Source organism: Podarcis filfolensis (genome assembly GCF_964270895.1).
Source record: "Podarcis filfolensis genome assembly, chromosome: 2".
Taxonomy (NCBI): Eukaryota; Metazoa; Chordata; class Lepidosauria; order Squamata; family Lacertidae; genus Podarcis; species Podarcis filfolensis.
In genome coordinates this window covers 90,320,174-90,338,670 of record NC_139605.1, presented here as the reverse complement: position 1 = coordinate 90,338,670, position 18,497 = coordinate 90,320,174, and the positions used below count along the sequence as shown (strand labels likewise).

The window sequence follows — 18,497 nt, the reverse complement described above, 5'->3', positions numbered from 1 at the left end:
GGGCAGCTATCCGCAAGCCTGCAGAGCCCGGCGAGTTCCCGCTGGGCGCCGCAGGCTTGCAGATAGCTGCCCTAAGCCCGGGGTGCGCAGCTGGCTACAGCGCCGCGCTCCCCGGGCTTCGGATAGCAGCAAGCTCCGGGAGTGATGGCGAGGTTGAGCACAACCTCGCCATTGCTCCCGGACCCGTTCTGGGGGCTGGGGTCGGGGGAAGCTCGGGCTTCCCCTGCCCCCAGCCCCGCAAGCTCCGGCAGCGATGACGAGGTTGAGCGCAACCTCGCCATCGCTCCCAGAGCTTGCGGGGGGGGGGGGAATATATTTTTTTCTTTATCCCTCCCCCCAAATAAGTGCGCCCTATGGGCCGGTGTGCCCTATAGGGCGAAAAATACGGTAAATCTACAGAGGAACACTGATCATCTGCAGCCCATACATGTCCAGACAGAATAGCAGAAGTGGCCTTGGAAGCACAGTGATGTTCATTTAACCTCGTCTCTTCTTTACGTGTGTGTGTGTGTGTGTGTGTGTGTGTGTGTTTCTTTGCACACCTGTCCATTGATCTTGAGCGCTGGACACATCTTGGAAGTATAAGTAATAATGTTCTTGTGAGCAAGCGGTTCCTGCTCACTGGGGTGTGTGTGTGCTGCTGTTGGGGAAGTGACGGAGCCAATCTTCAGCTATACTAACTGGAGACCTGGAATGCCTTCACAGGTCAATGGGGTCCTGCCCATCCTCCCGCTGCTGTTCCCTGTCCTGTGGATTCTTGCCACTGCCTTTGGTGAAGCCAGAGTCCTGGCCCAGATGAGCAAGACCTCACCCACTTCCCTGGTAGGTACTTCTACAACATCATGTTGTTGGGAAGAGGGTGGACTGGGTAAAGGCAATTCTGGACTACTGAGACAAGAGGGGAGTTCACAAATGTTTCCTAGGTCTGAAAAATACAAATAAAGTGGGCCTGTGTTTTTCCATTTTGCCCTGTGAACCTTTGAAACTGGATCAGTTGTGGGTACAAGTGGAAGTATTGCCATGGGGTGGGGAGACGAACGTAGTAGTAGTAGTAGTAATAGTAGTAGTAGTAGTAGTAGTAATAATAATAATAATAATAATAATAATAATATAGTATTCTTTATATGCCACCCATCTTCCAACAGAATAGTTGGAAGTAGAACTGACACGGGTCTGTTAGGTTTGGGGAATGGGCAAAATGGGGGTCGTAGGAAGGCCTGATGGACAAGCTGCTGGGTGCTCTCAGCTCTGAATAATTTCTCCGAAAGGCTTGAAGAACAGAGATGGTAGGTCCAAGTGCCTGCTTGCCTGTCGCAGCCAGTATTTGGGCTCTAGCTTTTGACTGTTCTGCAAAGTCTTCTTAATAATTGTCTAATATCTATAAAGCCAGATTTTGTGTGGGTCCCCCCCAATCTCTGGGGTGCAAGAATAATAGGAGAGGCTTTTTATCTTCTGTGTGAAGGGAGAAAGGGGGCAGCTGGTTCATCTGTCAGTTGATTCCTACCACTCCAGATGTTACTTCTGTCTCTTCCATTCACTGCCCTCTTCTCTCTCTCTCTCTTCTCCATTTCTGCTTGCTGCAGGCATGTAAAGCTTAAGTTCCTTCTCTTCCTCTTCCCCCTTTCCCCACCTTGTTGCCAGCACCTCCATGTTCCCTGTCACCCACACTTGTGTTCCCAGTTGTTTTCATGTTTGCTTTCTCTATCCTGCCAGTTCTTTCCCCCTCTGTGATTAAATTTCAGATGTGAGTCTGCATCGCTGTCACCTGAATGCTTGTTTGTGTCTTAGTTCCATCTTGACTTAGAGTAGCATCCTCTCTTGTATCTATTTCCCCCCTAATCTGTTTGGAATATAGCAGTTACAGCCCTTTCCTCCTTGATCAGGCTCTTGGATCATGTGTCCTCCTGTCTTCTCCTGGCCTTCCCTTCACCTATTGGATCTGAGCTCTTGTTCTCTCATTCTGCATGATGCTGTTCCTTTCTTTCCATCACCTTTCCCCCAGTTTCCTCTTCAAACCATCTTGTGGGCCACCTTTGTATTTGACGCTCCTCCTGACCATTTTGAATGGGGGTAATGTACCCAGTTCAGATAAAATACTATCATCTTCTACATCGAGACACCAGTCCAAGATGAACCTCGAGTTTCCTTCACCGATTCCATCTCTCGAAGATACTCAGAAAAAAGGACAGTGTCATTTGGGTTCTAATTCTTGACTTGGACAAAGCGTAGCCAAGGCAGGGTTCTGGATTCTGTTCAGGTCCTGCAGAGCAAAGCCCATTTCTCATCCATATCTTCCACTGGTGAAAAAATATTTTCCAAGGGATGTTCCTCATGCATCGTTTCTCAGCACCTTGATAGTAACCAATTTGTTCTCTTGCTGCAGCTGGCTAAGTTCTCAGAGGACACACTGAGCAGCTACACAGAGGTGGTATCTACCCAGGTACTATTTTATTAACCAGTCTTGCATCTTGTTCTTGTGGTGTTGCACAGTACCGTAAGATCCTCTCCATCCTCTCTCTCTGTGATCTGCTTGCCCACTTGTGCTTATATCCTGCTGCTGGTGTCTCTCGCTTTGTTGGCGCTTTCGTTTGCTCCTCCTGCGCTTCGCATGCCGGATGCACACTTCCCCACCCCCCCATGCTCTTTCTCATAGCAGATGCTCACAGTTCCCTTTGATTGTCTGAGAGCGAAAGGCCTTGTGATTCAAGCCTGCAGTTGCCTAGAATGTTTAAAATCTGAATCTTAAACAAGATGAGTTTCAAATCGTATATTGATTGCCCTTCTGGGTGGAAATAGCTGACTGAGAGAGACTGGTAAGTATCACAGGGACTTGGACAGACTTTCATATAGACAAATCATCGAAATCAAAGTAGGAAGAGGAAGAATGGAAATCATGCTCATATGTTTTCATTGAATGGGACAGGGGGAAAACAGAAGGGCTGGGATTTCTAAGTTGGCCCTGGAGCCTCTGTGTTGCAGTCTATTTTTGTAGTTAGCTCTGCTGATGTTGTTGAACTGCAACTCCCATCAGCCCCAGCCAGCATGACTAGTGGCCAGGGCTACTGAGAATTTTAGTTCAGCAACATCTGGAGGGCCACAGGTTCTCCACACTTGGGGTGGCACCTTGACCACCTCAATATGTCTGCCCTTCTCTGCAGCTGTACTTTCATAGATGCTCAGACTTCATCACAATGAACTCCAGAAGGCAGTTTGTCCTTGCTTCACTCTCGCCCACCAAAAACGTAATTTAGTCAAATGGAATCAAAATGATTTCTTGGCGGCACGTCTTGCTTTCCTCAGTCAGAAGCAAGGACCAATTTGGGCTGCTCAGTGACTTCCGTAGTGACTACACCAAGGATTGGGTGGGTGGTTGGGAAATACTGTGGCAGTAAATTTTCTTGGTAAATCTTCAATAAATTGTTTCCCAAAATTGAACCCATCTATAGCATTTAACTGATAATACTGATGATAAGAATACACTGTGTTGGCTGCCTATTAGTTAGTGAGCCAAATTCCAGGTTTTGTTACTAACATTTAAAACCCTAAGCAACTTGGGACCAGGATATCTGGCAGACACAGACCAGGCCAATCTTTAAGAACTTCTGAGGAGACCCTGCTGGTCATTCCATGACTATTGGATTGCCAATAGTCAGTCAGTTCATTGTGTTTTAGCAGACAGCCAATATACACATGAAAATAATAAATGATGCAGTGGATTGTCACCCTATGACAACATGGAAGTGGGCCTTCTTGGTGTTAGCACCTACTCTTTAGAATGCCCCCCCCCCCCGGTAATTAATGTGACGAAGAGGATAATGACTTTTAAATGCCTCTTGTGCTTGTGCTTTATTAACTTGTTTTTAAGATATTCTGTTGTATTTTAATTGGGTTAAGTGGTATGAAATATTGGAAATAAATTCATTATAGCCTGCTTTTCCACCAGTTTGCCTCCAATATTAGATTGTGTCTTTGCTCCTTAGCAGTGTTCTCTGAGCATCCCATAATACGGGACTGAACAATAAAACCACAATGCGGCATGGAATCCATCGAGTGAACCTTATAAATGAAATCCCATGCTACAAGCATTTTGTACAACCTGTCTATTGATCATCTCATTGAGTTTCTTCAAGCACCAGCTCTCTTGTTTATGTACAGCAGGCTTTACCTTCCTTCCTTCAGAAATGTGAAGCAGCGCACTTTCCTGTAGTCCTGCCTTTTCTGGAAATGGATCTCATTTCACAATGAACTGAAACTCCTTGCCTCTTTTCCTTCACTTTGTGTATCCATTCATGTCCAATTCCCCTCCTTTTTTTTGGCAGGAAATGATGCGGTGTATCTGGAGCCACTTCCTGCATGTTCTGAAGGGCAGGTCTCCAACCCTCACCTTCACCTCTAGTTTGCTTCACAGCCTGGGATCTGTCACAGTAAGTATGCTTGCAAGGAGTGATCTGACAGTGAGCATCCTAGTTGCAGGGTCTGCCTGCTGGGTCCTTAGGTTTCCTGTTTCTTTTACAGGGCAAGGGCTATAGCTCAGTGGTAGAGCATATGCTTTTCCAAGTCGGGCTGCAGATGTCCTCTTGTCTGAAATCCTGGAGAACATTAAGCTAGATAGGCCAATTGCCTGACTCCATATCATGGCAGCTTCCAAAAGATTCTTCTAAATCCCATGAGGGCGTCTGTATTGTTAGCTGGATATTTCTGAGTTAGTGACTTAGATAATACATTCAGCTTGACCCTAGTGTCTGAAACACAGGAGGTCAGATTTCTGCAGTAACCTTGGGCAAGCTCTTACGATCTGGATGGACTAGCTAGCTGTTTCTTGCTTCAAGCAACTGACAGTAGTATCTGCTGGTCAGGGAAAAATGTGATAGACCCAAGCACTTTCTTTTTAGATTAATCACATATAAATCTGAACTTACTGTTTTGTGCCTTGGAAGCATTTACACTCCAAGTACTCATTCTAGAGTTGTGCCTTCTGCCCTCTCTCTTTCTTTTTTTTGGTAGCATTCCTCATTCCTGCACATAGCATAGATAGTTTTCAGGAGATTGTCCTATGTGGAGCAGCCTGGGAAACCTGCGGCAGTGAGTCATAAAGGACACTGACAAGGGTCACATTTTGCTTTCTTCAGCATGAATGCGTCTTGGCCTTAGATGGCTTATCACTAAACTGGGGAGGCTGCTTGCCACTGAGCCATCCTATCTTTAAACTATCTTGTGGTGGCACCTGCACATTAAACTGACAGAGATGTTGAGGAGGTTAGTGCTGTATTTGGTAGCATTAAGGGAAGTCTCCAGGGATGGGAGGCTACTCAGAAAGGGCCTTTCCTTCTGCTATCCATTGTGCTTGAAGGCTGAGGTGATACGGCTGATATTTATCTGCCTCGGTGATTCATGCACAGTCTTGCCAATAGTTTTTTGTGTGTCCCTGGGGTGTTGTGGGATGTCTTGGGCCTGTTTTTAGGTGCTTTGCTGTGTGGATAAGCAAGGAATTCTGTCCTGGCCTAATCCCAGTCCAGAGACGGTTTTGTTCTTCAGTGGTAAAGTGGAACCTCCTCATAGCAGCCATGAAGACCTGACAGATGAACTCTCCACACGCTCCTTCTGCCACCCAGAATTGGACGAAGAGGTGAGAGACAGCTTTTTGGACCACAGAGTCTGGTTTGTCAAGAAATTCTGCCTTCTTTTCTCCCCAGTTTCTTATAGAAACCCCTCAACCCTCTTGTGTCTTAACATCTGCCAGAGAGACCCCTTTCAGGCTGTCACCCTCTAGCAGTGCATTACTGGCATCTCCTCAGAGCAGGGCCATTCTTCACAGTTGCCCAACAATTTGGAATGAAGCTTGTTCCTCAGGAGGGTGTACTCAGCCTCATTCTTAGCTGGTATTTTCAGTTAATAAAAAAAACCTGGTCTGCTTTGTCTATCCTTTGATAAACTGCTTCCGGTTTGCTTTCTAATTTTAGCTGACTTTCTATCGTTTTATTGGATGCTATTGGTTTTTATACTGTTACTGCAAAGCGCTTTGTAAATTTTAGTTTTGAAAAGCGGCATGTAAATAAATAAACAAATAAATTATTTGCCACCACTATTTATTTAGTTTGAAAATTTGGGACTTGCTTTATTTTACATAATCAACTCAGTAGTGGCTCCTAGGGGAGGAAAAAGCAACAACAACAAAAAAGACAAAATTGAACAGTAAAAAAGCAGCAATACCATGGTGAACCAACCAACAAAACATTAATAATAATAATAATACATAATTCACACATATACCCCCCTTCATTTCAGTCAGAATGATTAAAACAGTGAGCAACAAATGAATAAATTGGAATTAATATTGGGAATCTGGAGAATCAAAAAGTTCACTCGTCCCCTCATCATCTGCCACAAGTTGTCCACTTTAGTGACCAAGGCAGTTTCTGTCTTAAAACCGGGTCCAACTTCCCCCTTCACCTGGAAGGATAAACCAAGTCTTCTGGGGTCCTGAAGTCGCTAAGTAATGCATTTTTCCTCTTCCTGTTCGACTCACAGGTGTTTCTCTGCTTAACTCTTCTTATGCTGTATTACAGCCCCACGAAAGGGACGCTCTGCTCTCGGGGCCTTTGTCAGACATCGTTCACATCACCAATGAGCAAGACAGAGCGGAGTGGTCTACCGGCAACACCCCAAAGTCTTCTGAGGCTCATACTCACAAGAAGCCAACCGGCCGCAGCAAACACCCTTCGGGATCCAATGTGAGCTTCAGTAAGGACATCGAGGGCGGGGAGGAGGAGCCCATGCAGGTAAGGAATGCCAAAGGCTGCAGAGGTCAGGAGGTTGTCTTGTCCAGTTAGGAAAGGGTGGCGTCCTAGTCTGCTAAGGAGTCATCGGTAGATAAGGCGGGAGGGTAAGAGTTGTGAACATGAGAGAGGAAGAAAGAGCATTTGAAAACTCCTCTTCTTAGGGCAAAAGGAATAAGTGTGTCTTAGGGGAAACTATAAGTGCCTGCTGTCCCAAAGCACCACAGACTGATTTGCATGTGGCTACCTAGCTAGGTTTATGATTTAAGGCCTTGTGCCTATATGTCTGTCTGTAGAGAGACCGAAGGTTTTTCAGGATGCTAATTATTCTGCCAATTAAATTAAAGAGCTCTGAGGGCTGTTTGTAGTTCCTAGGTAGGAAACCAAAGCCCTGCAGATGTCAAGGATGATAGAAGTTGACATCTAGCAACATTTACAGGTCCACAAGTCCTCCACTCCTGCTTTAGGAGAATACACAACAGAGGATGGCAGAACCAATAGGTTAGAGAAGCAGGACTCATTTCATGTGCAAGTTTCTAGTTGAGTGGCTTTGCTGGTCATTGTTATGCAATGTTAGAGCAAGTAAAAAGTTTCTGGTGCCAATCCAGTAGTGCCTGAGTCACTCAAGCCTATTGATTTCAGTGGGTTTAGGCAACATCTGTGTTAAGTCATTGACTTCCCATCCACAACTTCTAACCCAGTCTTTCTCAGCTTTGGGTCCCCAGACATTCTTGAATCACAACTCCCATCATCCCTGACCTTTGACCTTGCTGGCTGGGTCTGATGGGTTTTATAGTCAAAGAGCACCTGCAGTGTCAAAGCTTCCCCACCACTGATGTAGCCTGCAAGTTGTGCACTAACCATTTCTGAATTTTTCTCCCCCTCTGAAAGGGGAATGAATGCTGGCACCTTAACTTTTGACTTTGCGTTTCTTGAATGTTGAGCCAGGTTGAGGCTGACAGCGAGGGCCTGGCATGCGAGGCGGAAGACTTTGTGTGCGATTACCACTTGGAGATGCTGAGCCTCTCCCAAGACCAGCAGAACCCCTCCTGCATCCAGTTTGACGACTCCAACTGGCAGATGCACTTGACCTCCCTGAAGCCCCTGGGCTTGAACGTGCTGCTTAACTTGTGCAACGCCAGCGTGACGGAGCGCCTGTGCCGATTCTCCGACCACCTCTGCAACATCGCCTTGCAGGAGACGCACAATGCCGTGTTGCCTGTCCATATTCCGTGGGGACTCTGTGAGCTGGCTAGGCTCATAGGTGAGGAGGGCAGAGGCGGAGAGGTCAGCTGGTGGGGGGTGCCACTGTAACTTTGCTGTGTGTTAGCACAGGGGACTCTCAACGTATGCGTGGGTTACCTTCTGGGCCCCTGCGCACACAAGTGAAATCATGTAAAATGGGAAGCACCCTCCAAACACTCTTTAAATGCCCTCTTGGCTGTTCTCTCTCTAACCCATGCTATAAATATGCATCCGAGGGGAAAAAGAAGAGGTAACTGATAATCTTGAATCAGTGCTTGAAGTTAGTCCCTGTTTAGGGAAGTTTTTAATATTTAATGCTGTATTGTTTTTAACACTCGATTGGAAGCCGCCCAGAGTGGCTGGGGAAACTCAGCCAGATGGGCGGGGTATAAATAATAAATAATAATAATAATTATTATTATTATTATTATTATTATTATTATTATTATTATTATTAAAAATCCTCAGCTGGAATTGAAGCTCTGGGGCCGGCAGGAGGCTGGAAGTCATGCGGGAAAGCGGCTGTTGCTGTTGCGCTACCCCGCACATTCAGCTGTTAGGCGGGGAGGAGCAGTAGCATAAACAAAGCCCCTGACTCTTTGGGGCCTCATCTGCCCTCACTGACGTCCTCTTTGGGCTCTGGGGGAGGGTCTCCTTGTGAGCCACGAGGACTCGCCAGCTCTCTCCTGCTATTTCCATGTTTGAATTGTTTTATTTATTTCCTGGCACTGCGCGTATACGCATGAATCAATTCTGCTAGGTGGTTATATGAGGCAAGGCAGTCCTTTAGGCAATGATCATAGGCAGAGGAGAATGGCAGATGAACTTGGAGAGCAGCGCCATATTCCTTGGGATTACTGTTGTCCAAGAGTTCGCCTCCCATATTACTTTTTCCCCCCTCCCCCAGGCTTTACACCTGGTGCCAAAGAGCTTTTCAAGCAGGAGAACTACTTGGCCCTTTACCGGCTGCCATCAGATGAGATGGTGAAGGAGACGATGCTTGGGAAACTCTCCTTCATCACCAAAAGGAGACCACCTTTGAGCCACATGATCAGCCTTTTTGTCAAAGACACTACTACCAGTAAGGATACTAACTTGGCGGGATTTTGACTAACATGTGATCAGAAGGATGACCATTAACATACCACCTCTGGGACTGCAATTTGGCTGGCGGCCTAGCCAATCTATTCAGGGCCCTTTGTATGTATTCTTAAGGGAATAGCAAAGGACTTGGGAACGTGGTCCTAAAATATAAGCCAGAACAGGAGGAAAGGCCATTTCCATGCTTCTACAGGGAAGTTACCAATTCTCTCCAGTAAAGGCTCCTAGGAGAGGAGCTATTTCTCAGTGGCTGGCGGGTGTTAGTTTCAACTGAGGCCTTAAGTTGAAATTTGGGGGGTTGTTTTAGTTGCTGCCTAGAACCAGGATATTAAACTATATTGTCAGTCAGGTCACCATGGCTTCTTCCCTGTGTTCCTTCCTGTTTAGTTCAAAGGCTTATGTATGTTCCATACTTGTCTTGGAAGTTTCCAGACTCAGTGAAGAATGAAGAAGCTGAAATTTTATTACCATTTATTTTCAATATGTAAAGCCCCGGAAGACTTACAGTGAATAATAACAGACTTAAAAGCCAAGTTTGTTTAGGTCACACTCCAGCGTGACCAAGAGATGGTGCGTCTCCCTCAGGCAGGCAAACAGAGCAGGCTCTCCAGGACAACGGCTGAACACTAGGAAGCTACTGCTAGCCTTTTTCCTTCAGAGAAGCATAGGAATATATATTTAAAGGCAGTTACCATGTTACAGAGAGGGAAGAGAGATTCGCTTGGGTCTTTCACCTAAAGAGCGCCTGAGAGTTGTCAGTGGGGCACAGTGTTGAGAAGAGGCAGCTCTGCTGGGAAAGAGGGGCAGGCAGCAAACTTTTCTCAGAGACACCGTCTGGGTTTTGTGTACCTGACGCTAAATGGGGGAGAAGTCTTCTTCTTGATCCAAAAGGTGCCCCAGATAACACAGAATAATTGCACTTCCAGCAATAGACTTGCAGCATCTTCCGTCTTTCCTCCCTCCCCATCCTGGCCACTTGTCACATTGATGGGCATGTTGCTAGTACTTGTATAACACTTAGCAAATGGTTTTCGCTCCTCTCCTGGCTCCTGGCAGTTGATCTTCTGCTTTAGCGGTAGATTTTATGATAGACAGAAAAGTTTCTTCTAGCGCCTACTTAAAATGTGTTTAATCACCATTTGTCACATTATCAAATGTACCCAGGGAGCCTGTGGGCGATGTAGAGTGTTAGAAATCTTCACAATAAACCAGCCTGTCAGCAAGCAATTTTTAGAGTTGAGACACAGGTCCACGTTTTTCTCTCTCAGGCACCGAGCAGATGCTTTCCCATGGGACTGCTGACGTCATCCTGGAGGCCTGCACAGACTTCTGGGACGGTTCGGATATTTATCCGCTGTCTGGCTCTGACAGGTAGGCAACCTTATCTGCACAAGTCACCAGCTTCAAAAAACAAACTGCTGGTGAGATTTATGTTTGGGTCGCCTGCGATGTTTGCTTTCTCCAAAGTTTGCTTATGGCTGTGTGCAAGTCATACTTATGGGGCTCTGCTTGCAGAGATCTTCCTGCAGAGGAAGGTTTAGGCTGCCCACAGATGATGCCTTTTCAGAAATCACGGAGCATTGTAGAGCTGCCATTGGCCCTGATACGCACTTGCACTCTTGGTGCCTCTATCAGTTTGCGTCAAGTGGGTTTTTCAGATTTTTGTAATGCTTCATGCTCCCCCTTGTTAAGCCCAAAGAAGCCTGCAAGAGCATGACAAGTGCTGCTGCAGTACAGGTGTGCTTTGGGATGAGCTATGTAGTGGCCAGAGCAAGTAAACCAAGGTTCTTTCCCCACCAATTTCTGGAACAATTTAAAATGCTTTGTGATTATGTACACACACACACACACACACACACACACTTACATCACACATAGAACGCACATCAGTGCAGATTTTGTGTGTGTGTGTGCATGTACATCATTTTACAATTTATTTTAAACAAGGAAAGAGAGAGAAGTGCAAACCATTCAGGTGTTGTAAAGAACTTACAAAGTTTAGCCAAAAGACTAAATGCAAGGTTACATAATCAATATCAGGTACAGGAACAACTAAGTGTCTGTGAAGATTTATATGTGTATATATACACACACATACATATATACACATATAGAATGTATATCTATGCAGGAGTGTGCATTGCGAGCGTACACACACAACTGTCACAGATGTGAATGAATTTTGAATATTGGCCGTGGGGAAACAAGTGCTGACCCATGAGAAGTGTGGAAGGGGTTGATGCACAAGGGCTGTGAACCATTAGTATCAAAGGAAAGATGCTTCAAAATACTCAATAAGGAATGAACAGAAGCCGCTTCCTTGCCTCCTCCCAGCTCCAGTAGATTCTGCCCCTGAAAAGCATGAGTCTGGGCAGTAGTTTTACTAGCCAGGCATGCATTGCGTGCAGACGTTGAGACTATTTTGTGTGTAACGTATCTCTGGTGGCCTTTGTCATTCTCTCTCTCTGCTCTCAGGAAGAAAGTGTTGGATTTCTACCAGCGTGCCTGTCTTTCGGGCTATTGCTCCGCCTTCTCTTACAAGCCCATGCACTGCGCCTTGTCCTCCCAGCTCAATGGGAAGTGCATAGAGCTAGTGCAGGTCCCCGGGCAGAGTGCCATCTTCACGTCCTGTGACCTCCCTGGGACGACGCCCATCAAGCAGAACAGCCGGAGGAACAGCTGGAGCTCCGATGGTAGGTGCCTTGCATCCGTTGCAGATCCTTCCATGCATGCATCTCAGGGCACTCTTCAAGTGACTCCGAGATGGGATACCACAAGATTACGGAAAAATGACCTTAGGAGAGAAGTTTGAGGGCTGTATCCAACTCCGTGTGAGATGAGATGAGATGATTTTCCCCTTCCTCTCCACTCCCCTGTGTGTCCCCCAACCCTCTGGAGCACATTTGAGGATGCAAAGGGGGCTGCAGGGGAAGGGGAAGTTCCATTGCATAAGTAGACGTCTGCTGTGCATGTAACCCATAGGATTTAAAAACCCAGTTGTTGGGTGTAGATGCTTTGAATCAAACAATTCAAATGTGTTTTGCATAAGGATGTGACGTGGAAAGTAAAAATGGTGAGACCCTTGCGCCGTCACAGTGCCTTCCGTGTGACGATCACCAAGAAAATGAAAGAAAAATATTTTGTAAATGGAGAACCTCCGCTAAATAATTTACTTTTAAGCAAGCAAACAAAAAAGGGTGAATCTTAATAGTGTTGACAATTATTAATCCAGTCTTTTTGGAAATTTTCTTTTGGAGGTTAACTGTTTGCAAGATTATGTTTTCTGTGTTTTCACGGTGATCCTTGTATGGAAGGCTCCACGACTGCATAAAGACCTCATTGGCCTTGATCTCCACATCACATCAGGAATTCTCTCTTTCCTCATTGTTCAAGGTCTCAACCTTGTCCCCATCTGACCTGCCAATTGTGGAAGAATCCTGCTTGTCTAAATTTTGACACATTATATTCGGATAGGCTGCCTTGTCATCAGAAAACAGGGCTCATTTGATCCAGCTCCTTCAGATCGCCTTCTTTTCTTGCTGCTTATTAGTTTCAGCAAGGCAAGCTCCTCTGAGTGTCCTTGAGCAGATCAGTAAGGACGAATTCAGATGCCCCGCCTGTCCATGGACAGACCACGGGCCGAATCTTCCAGCCTTGACTTGCTTATTCTCACTTAATATTGGTGCTTGTTGAGAAGAGGTGATAGTTAGCATTCCTAATCCTACCTCTACCTTTCACCAAATGGCATAAAAATGGGAATTAAGAACATTGTGACATTCCTGTGTGCATTCCGTTACTAGCTTTTAATGCTGTGCTATAGGTAACAAACCTCCTCTGTTCCTCAACTTGCCTCATGTTTCCCATCATTTATTGTCCTCTTGCATGGACAATAATTATTTGAGGGATGGGTGGGGTGGGGTGGGGTACACTAACATACCTGATTTAGAAATAAATAAAAATGTTAGATAACATGTGAATCTGTTCTTAGTCAACCCTACATTTGCAATGGAGGCTGACCTGCCCTGTTTCACGGGGAGCTGCATAGCTTTTAATAGATGGGAAGTATCAGCGCAAAGACTAAAGGTTGACTCTGGGGAGAGAATCTTAAGTCTGACATAGGTAAAGGTAAAGGGACCCCTGACCATTAAGTGCAGTCGCGGACGACTCTGGAATTGCAGTGCTCATCTCGCTTTATTGGCCGAGGGAGCCGGCGTACAGCTTCCGGGTCATGTGGCCAGCATGACTAAGCCGCTTCTGGCGAACCAGAGCAGTGCACGGAAATGCTGTTTACCTTTCCGTTGGAGTAGTACCTATTTATCTACTTGCACTTTGATGTGCTTTCAAACTGCTAGGTTGGCAGGAGCAGGGACCTAGCAACGGGAGCTCACCCCGTCGCGGGGATTTGAACCACCGACCTTCTGATCAGCAAGCCCTAGGCTCTGTGATTTAGACCACAGTGCCACCCACGTCCCTAAGTCTGACATAAAGTGGTAGAATTCTGAGCAGGTAAAATGGACTGCATCATTTCTTCAGTCTGCCAGTGGGGTGGGTCACATTTTTGAAGGCTCCCTTTATGGAGGAAACTAACACAGTGGAGAGAGCGATGGGCTCTCGAATGTGACTGGGGCCCTCCAGAGGTTGTTGCACTGCGGCTCTCATCATCCTTGACCGGTAGCCATGGTGCCTGGACCTGATGAGAGTTGTAGTCCAGCCCCATCTGGAGGGCTAGAGATCCCTCACCCCAGGGCTGTGGAAGCATTCTCCTAGATGTGATTACTTTTGTGTGTGGTGTCCTTCACCTGCAGTCTGAAGTGCTGCTGTTTGCTCCGAAGGGCATGTCAGAATGGCTCAAGTGGAGATATTATGTCAATGTTTATTATTACGGCAAACAGCCAGCACACCAAAACCAGAATTTCTGCATAATTCTTTACATAAACAACGAAAACAATCAGTATGGGATTTTACAGTCAATATACTAACTAAGTGGACTTGAAATACGTTCAAGTGGAGAGAATTCTACCACCTTGTCCTGCTGGCTCTGTAGACCAGGCCTTAATGTGTTAAAATGATCCTCATTGTTCTATAGTAGGCATAGGCAAACTCCGGCCCTCCAAATGTTTGGGACTACAATTCCCATCATCCCTAGCTAACAGGACCAGTGGTCAGGGATGATGGGAATTGTAGTCCCAAACATCTGGAGGGCCGGAGTTTGCCTATGCCTGTTCTACAACATGACTATATTAAGTAGAACATGCCCTTTGTATAGCTTTTACCGCTACTGCTTAGAAGTGATGGGCAACTTTTTTTCCCTCTCCCCTTGTGTTCTTGGTGTGTCTTTCTCTTTTATGGGTATGTCTCTGTTCTCCTGGGCCTACTCCTCCTCTGTGTCTCTATATATTTGGCATCTCGGCCTACCTCCACACACTTGCCTTTTCTTCACATGCCCAAAGAAGGGATTGGGGAAGCGATGGAGAAGGAGGACTGCATCCAGGCTCTGAGCGGCCAGATCTTCATGGGAATGGTCTCATCCCAGTATCAGGCCCGATCAGATGTCGTCCGCCTCATTGAGGGACTTGTCAATGCCTGCATTCGTTTTGTCTACTTCTCCCTGGAAGATGAGCTCAAGAGCAAGGTAGGCTTTCCCTTGGCTTACTCTACCACTTCTCAGTGTTCCTGCAGCGGCCATGTCAAAGGCACAGCCACCCCACTCATCCTAGGGCTGGTTCAGATTGCAAGATTATTCCTGGGTTTTTATATATATGTATGTTTCTCCCACTTTGGCTATGCTGCAACCATAGTGCCTTTCCTCCACAGGTGTTTGCTGAGAAGATGGGCCTGGAGACCGGCTGGAATTGCCACATATCCCTGACACCCAATGGAGATGTGCCTGGTTCCGAAATCCCTCCTTCCAGCCCCAGCCATGCAGGCTCCTTGCGTGATGATCTGCAGCAGGGTGAGCAAATAGCCCTAAGGGGAATGGTGGCTGCAGTGCAAGTGTCTGTTCAAAGCAAATCCATCTGACGATTGAACCAAACCCATGAGATTTACAGTCAGCAAGACAGGCACTATTACTAAAGCCAGGCCAAACTTTAGAATAGCTGTTCTATGGGACAGTCCCACTTCGTTAATTTCTCAAAGCCTTACAAGCATTCAACTGGTGAAATTCTCCCCATCTGGATGGGGAAAGCTTTGCCTGTTGAATTCCATGTTGTTCTCAAAGGCAGAGGTACCTTTCTTGGAAACGTTAAGACAAGCCTAGTTATATGCAGAAGCTGTGCCCCTTCTGTCCAATTTGATACCTGAGGTTTTTGCTGCACCCCATCACATCTGTTTAGTTTTTTGTCACCGCTGGGATATGGTTGTCCTGATTTTCAGCCTTTCCACGTAGTACATTCTTTTTGCGGTCTTTTCCGGCGCAGGAGGAAGGAGGCAGGTGCTTTAAAACTCAGCAAAGTTCTGAACTGATACTGCCAGCTCTGGTTAGATGAGTCATTTTCAAAACACCTCTTATTTTAGGAGAACCCAGAAAATCCAAGCTTGCTTTTCCAGGCTGTCACAAAGCCACACGAGGGGCGGGGGTGTGCCTTGTGTCGGCGTTTTGGTGTGAGCCTTCCAAGCTGTAACACTGCTTTCTTTCTCTGTCCTTGCCAGTTTCCCGAGAAGATGCAGAGGGGCTTCTGCTGATGGAGGAGGAAGGACACTCCGACCTCATTAGCTTTCAGCCAACCGACAGTGACATCCCCAGCTTCCTGGAGGATTGCAATAGGGTGAGACTGACAGCAGGACACCTTACTTAGGAACCCAAAGCGTTTGATTGTATCTCCCAGCAATGAACTTGATGGCCGTTGTTGCTTCTCTAAACCTCTTGAGAGGCCGTTTACAGCTTAATCATATCCATGTCTACTCAGAAGTCTGTTCCATTTAGGTCACTTACTTTCAGATGAGTGTGTATAGGATTGCACCCTAACAGTCCGCTTCCTTAAATAATCCTTAATTGACTAAGCCTATATAACAGGAGGCAGCAACTTTTTTTGTTTAAGGATGCAGAGGTAGCTGCTGTGGTGAGGGCATCCTTGCAGCTTACCAGGAGAGGGCTGGGGAGGAGGGCAAAGGTGAGGTTGGAGTTAGGGTGGATGCATTAGTGGGAGCACTGCCAGTGCATCCACACAATCTCACCTTTCCTGCTGCCCTAGCCCTGTCTCAGGTAAGCTGAGGTGCTGCTAGTGTTGAGAGGGTGGCTCTGTGGCTCTGCCCTGCCGCACTGCCCACCGCTGAAAGAATGCAAGCAGGACGAGTTAAGCTAGTGAATTTATAGGGGTATACTAAACTTGAGCAAGCAAGCTGGGGTCACACAATGTGGGGAGTGTTTCATAATTGACATGGTCTGTGATGTGCTGGCACATGTTATTCTTTAGCAGATCACAAAACAATGGGGGGGGGAATACAACACTGGGGGAAATACCACAACATTGAAAACAATGCTTGCTTTCAAAGTATTTCCCCCCCCTAAATTGCTGCCATCTTCCTTAAAGCGAAATGAAAGATAATGCAACTTAAACTTTGTAGGAGAAAAGTTATTGATTAGGAGATAAAATGGACTTTTGGATCCATTGCTGATGCTTCAGAAGAAGGGAAAATGATAGTTTAAGTACCATGAACTGACATGCCAGAAGAATAGAGGTGGGGTGGATTATCGGAGAGAGAAGTAATACTATCATCTGTGAAGGCCAGGATGCTACTTTGAAGTGTCTAGTTTCTTTACTTCAAACTGATCTCTTTCATTCATCTTAGGAATGCTCATGGAAAGGGTTACATTTAATATGCTTCAATTCTCAGTGGGATTTGAACTTCTCATCCACCTAGTTTGCAAATCTCTCTCTCTTACTGGTGGTGTGTCATCCTAAACTAGAGGCCTTCAATAAGTATTTAGTGTTGAGTGACCCACAGTAACTTTTTTCTGCCCAATCATTTATACATTTACCCATAAATTATTGGCTGCCTTCATTTCCCCTCATAAATCATGTTTAGGGCTGCAGACTTTGCACTCTGAAGATTACTTTCTATAAGGGATGGCTAGTCTATGTAATTTACACAAGGAGAAACCTTTCTCTTTCTGATCTGTGTGAGCAGAGAAGTTCTTAATCTGTTGTAATTTGTATTATACACTGTAATATTTGGTGGTAACTAACAGATTTTTAAAAGAAGAATTGTGCTCTTAATCTGGTTTTGCTCTCCCACTGTCTGCACATTCACTATTTGAAATTTCACTTACCCACCCAAGCCTCGCTATACGCTTCACAGATTCGCTTATCCAAAGAGCTGGCTTCCTTCCTTTTTTGTGCTTTGCTGGTTGGCGGCTGCCATTTTGTCTCTCTTTTGCTGATTGGCTGCAGCCATTTCAGGGGGAAACCACGGAGAAATGGGTGATTTCCTGGGAATGCGTTGTGTTCGTAAAGTGAGACTTGTGTGTAGTTATGCTACTGGCTGTGTAACATCTGGGAAGGGCAGAGTGTAGCTTGTTTGGGCAGATTAAGAGCAAGTCAGTGGTTGATGGCAATGAAAATCTTTCTGGCAAATGTCAGTTTGCACTTCCTCCTAACATAGCTCAATTTATCCGGCAATGAACAGGGGTTAGAGCAATCTCATTGCTCTGCCTTATCACTCCAGCTGCGGGGAATCTGATTCATCCTGAGCTTGTTGTTAGCCTTCACCCTCGTCAACCGTCTCCTTGGCTTGTTTAATTGCCACTTCTTTCACTCCAGGCCAAACTGCCACGTGGAATCCACCAGGTGAGGCCCCACCTGCAGAATATTGACAACGTGCCTTTGCTTGTTCCTCTGTTTACAGATTGCACCCCAGAAAGTAAGTGGAGCTCAGGCTAGTGGATTCTTTGTCGCTGAGATGGGGAGATCCGGGTGGAAACTAAGAGGGTGTCAACACACTTAATCCCTTTCCTGGTTCTCTTGCAGCCATGTGTGAGATGATTAAGATCATGCAGGAATACGGGGAGGTCACTTGCTGCCTCGGCAGCTCTGCCAACTTGCGCAACAACTGCCTTTTCCTTCAGAGCGACATTAGGTAAGATCAGGGGTCAGCAAACTTTTTCAGCAGGGGGCCAGTCCACTGTCCCTCAGACCTTGGTGGCGGGCCAGACTATATTTTGAAAAAATTATAATGAACGAATTCCTATGCCCCACAAATAACCCAGAGATGTGTTTTAAATAAAAGCATACATTCTACTCATGTAAAAACACCAGGCAAACCCCACAAATAACCCAGAGATACATTTTAAATAAAAGGACACATTCTACTAATGTAAAAACACACTGATTCCCAGACACTCCACGGGCCAGATTGAGAAGGCGATTGGGCTGG

The 18,497-nt window shown here is 46.0% G+C and overlaps 1 protein-coding gene across 13 annotated transcripts in view; it reads left to right on the top strand.

The window, feature by feature from the left end:
• TMEM94 (transmembrane protein 94) overlaps positions 1-18,497 on the top strand; it is a 69,573-nt gene that overhangs the window by 37,469 nt on the left and 13,607 nt on the right. For 5 of the 13 annotated variants that reach the window (XM_083598066.1, XM_083598065.1, XM_083598069.1 and 2 more), the window contains 14 exons: positions 706-822; positions 2,384-2,440; positions 4,320-4,424; positions 5,462-5,626; positions 6,567-6,779; positions 7,725-8,040; positions 8,929-9,102; positions 10,391-10,493; positions 11,598-11,815; positions 14,573-14,754; positions 14,937-15,075; positions 15,774-15,889; positions 17,885-17,984; positions 18,092-18,200. In XM_083598066.1, coding sequence (XP_083454192.1) covers positions 706-822; positions 2,384-2,440; positions 4,320-4,424; positions 5,462-5,626; positions 6,567-6,779; positions 7,725-8,040; positions 8,929-9,102; positions 10,391-10,493; positions 11,598-11,815; positions 14,573-14,754; positions 14,937-15,075; positions 15,774-15,889; positions 17,885-17,984; positions 18,092-18,200 — 2,114 coding nt within the window. The remainder of the gene's footprint in view (positions 1-705; positions 823-2,383; positions 2,441-4,319; positions 4,425-5,461; positions 5,627-6,566; positions 6,780-7,724; positions 8,041-8,928; positions 9,103-10,390; positions 10,494-11,597; positions 11,816-14,572; positions 14,755-14,936; positions 15,076-15,773; positions 15,890-17,884; positions 17,985-18,091; positions 18,201-18,497) is intronic. The other 8 variants (XM_083598062.1, XM_083598060.1, XM_083598070.1 and 5 more) reach the window with 3 other exon arrangements.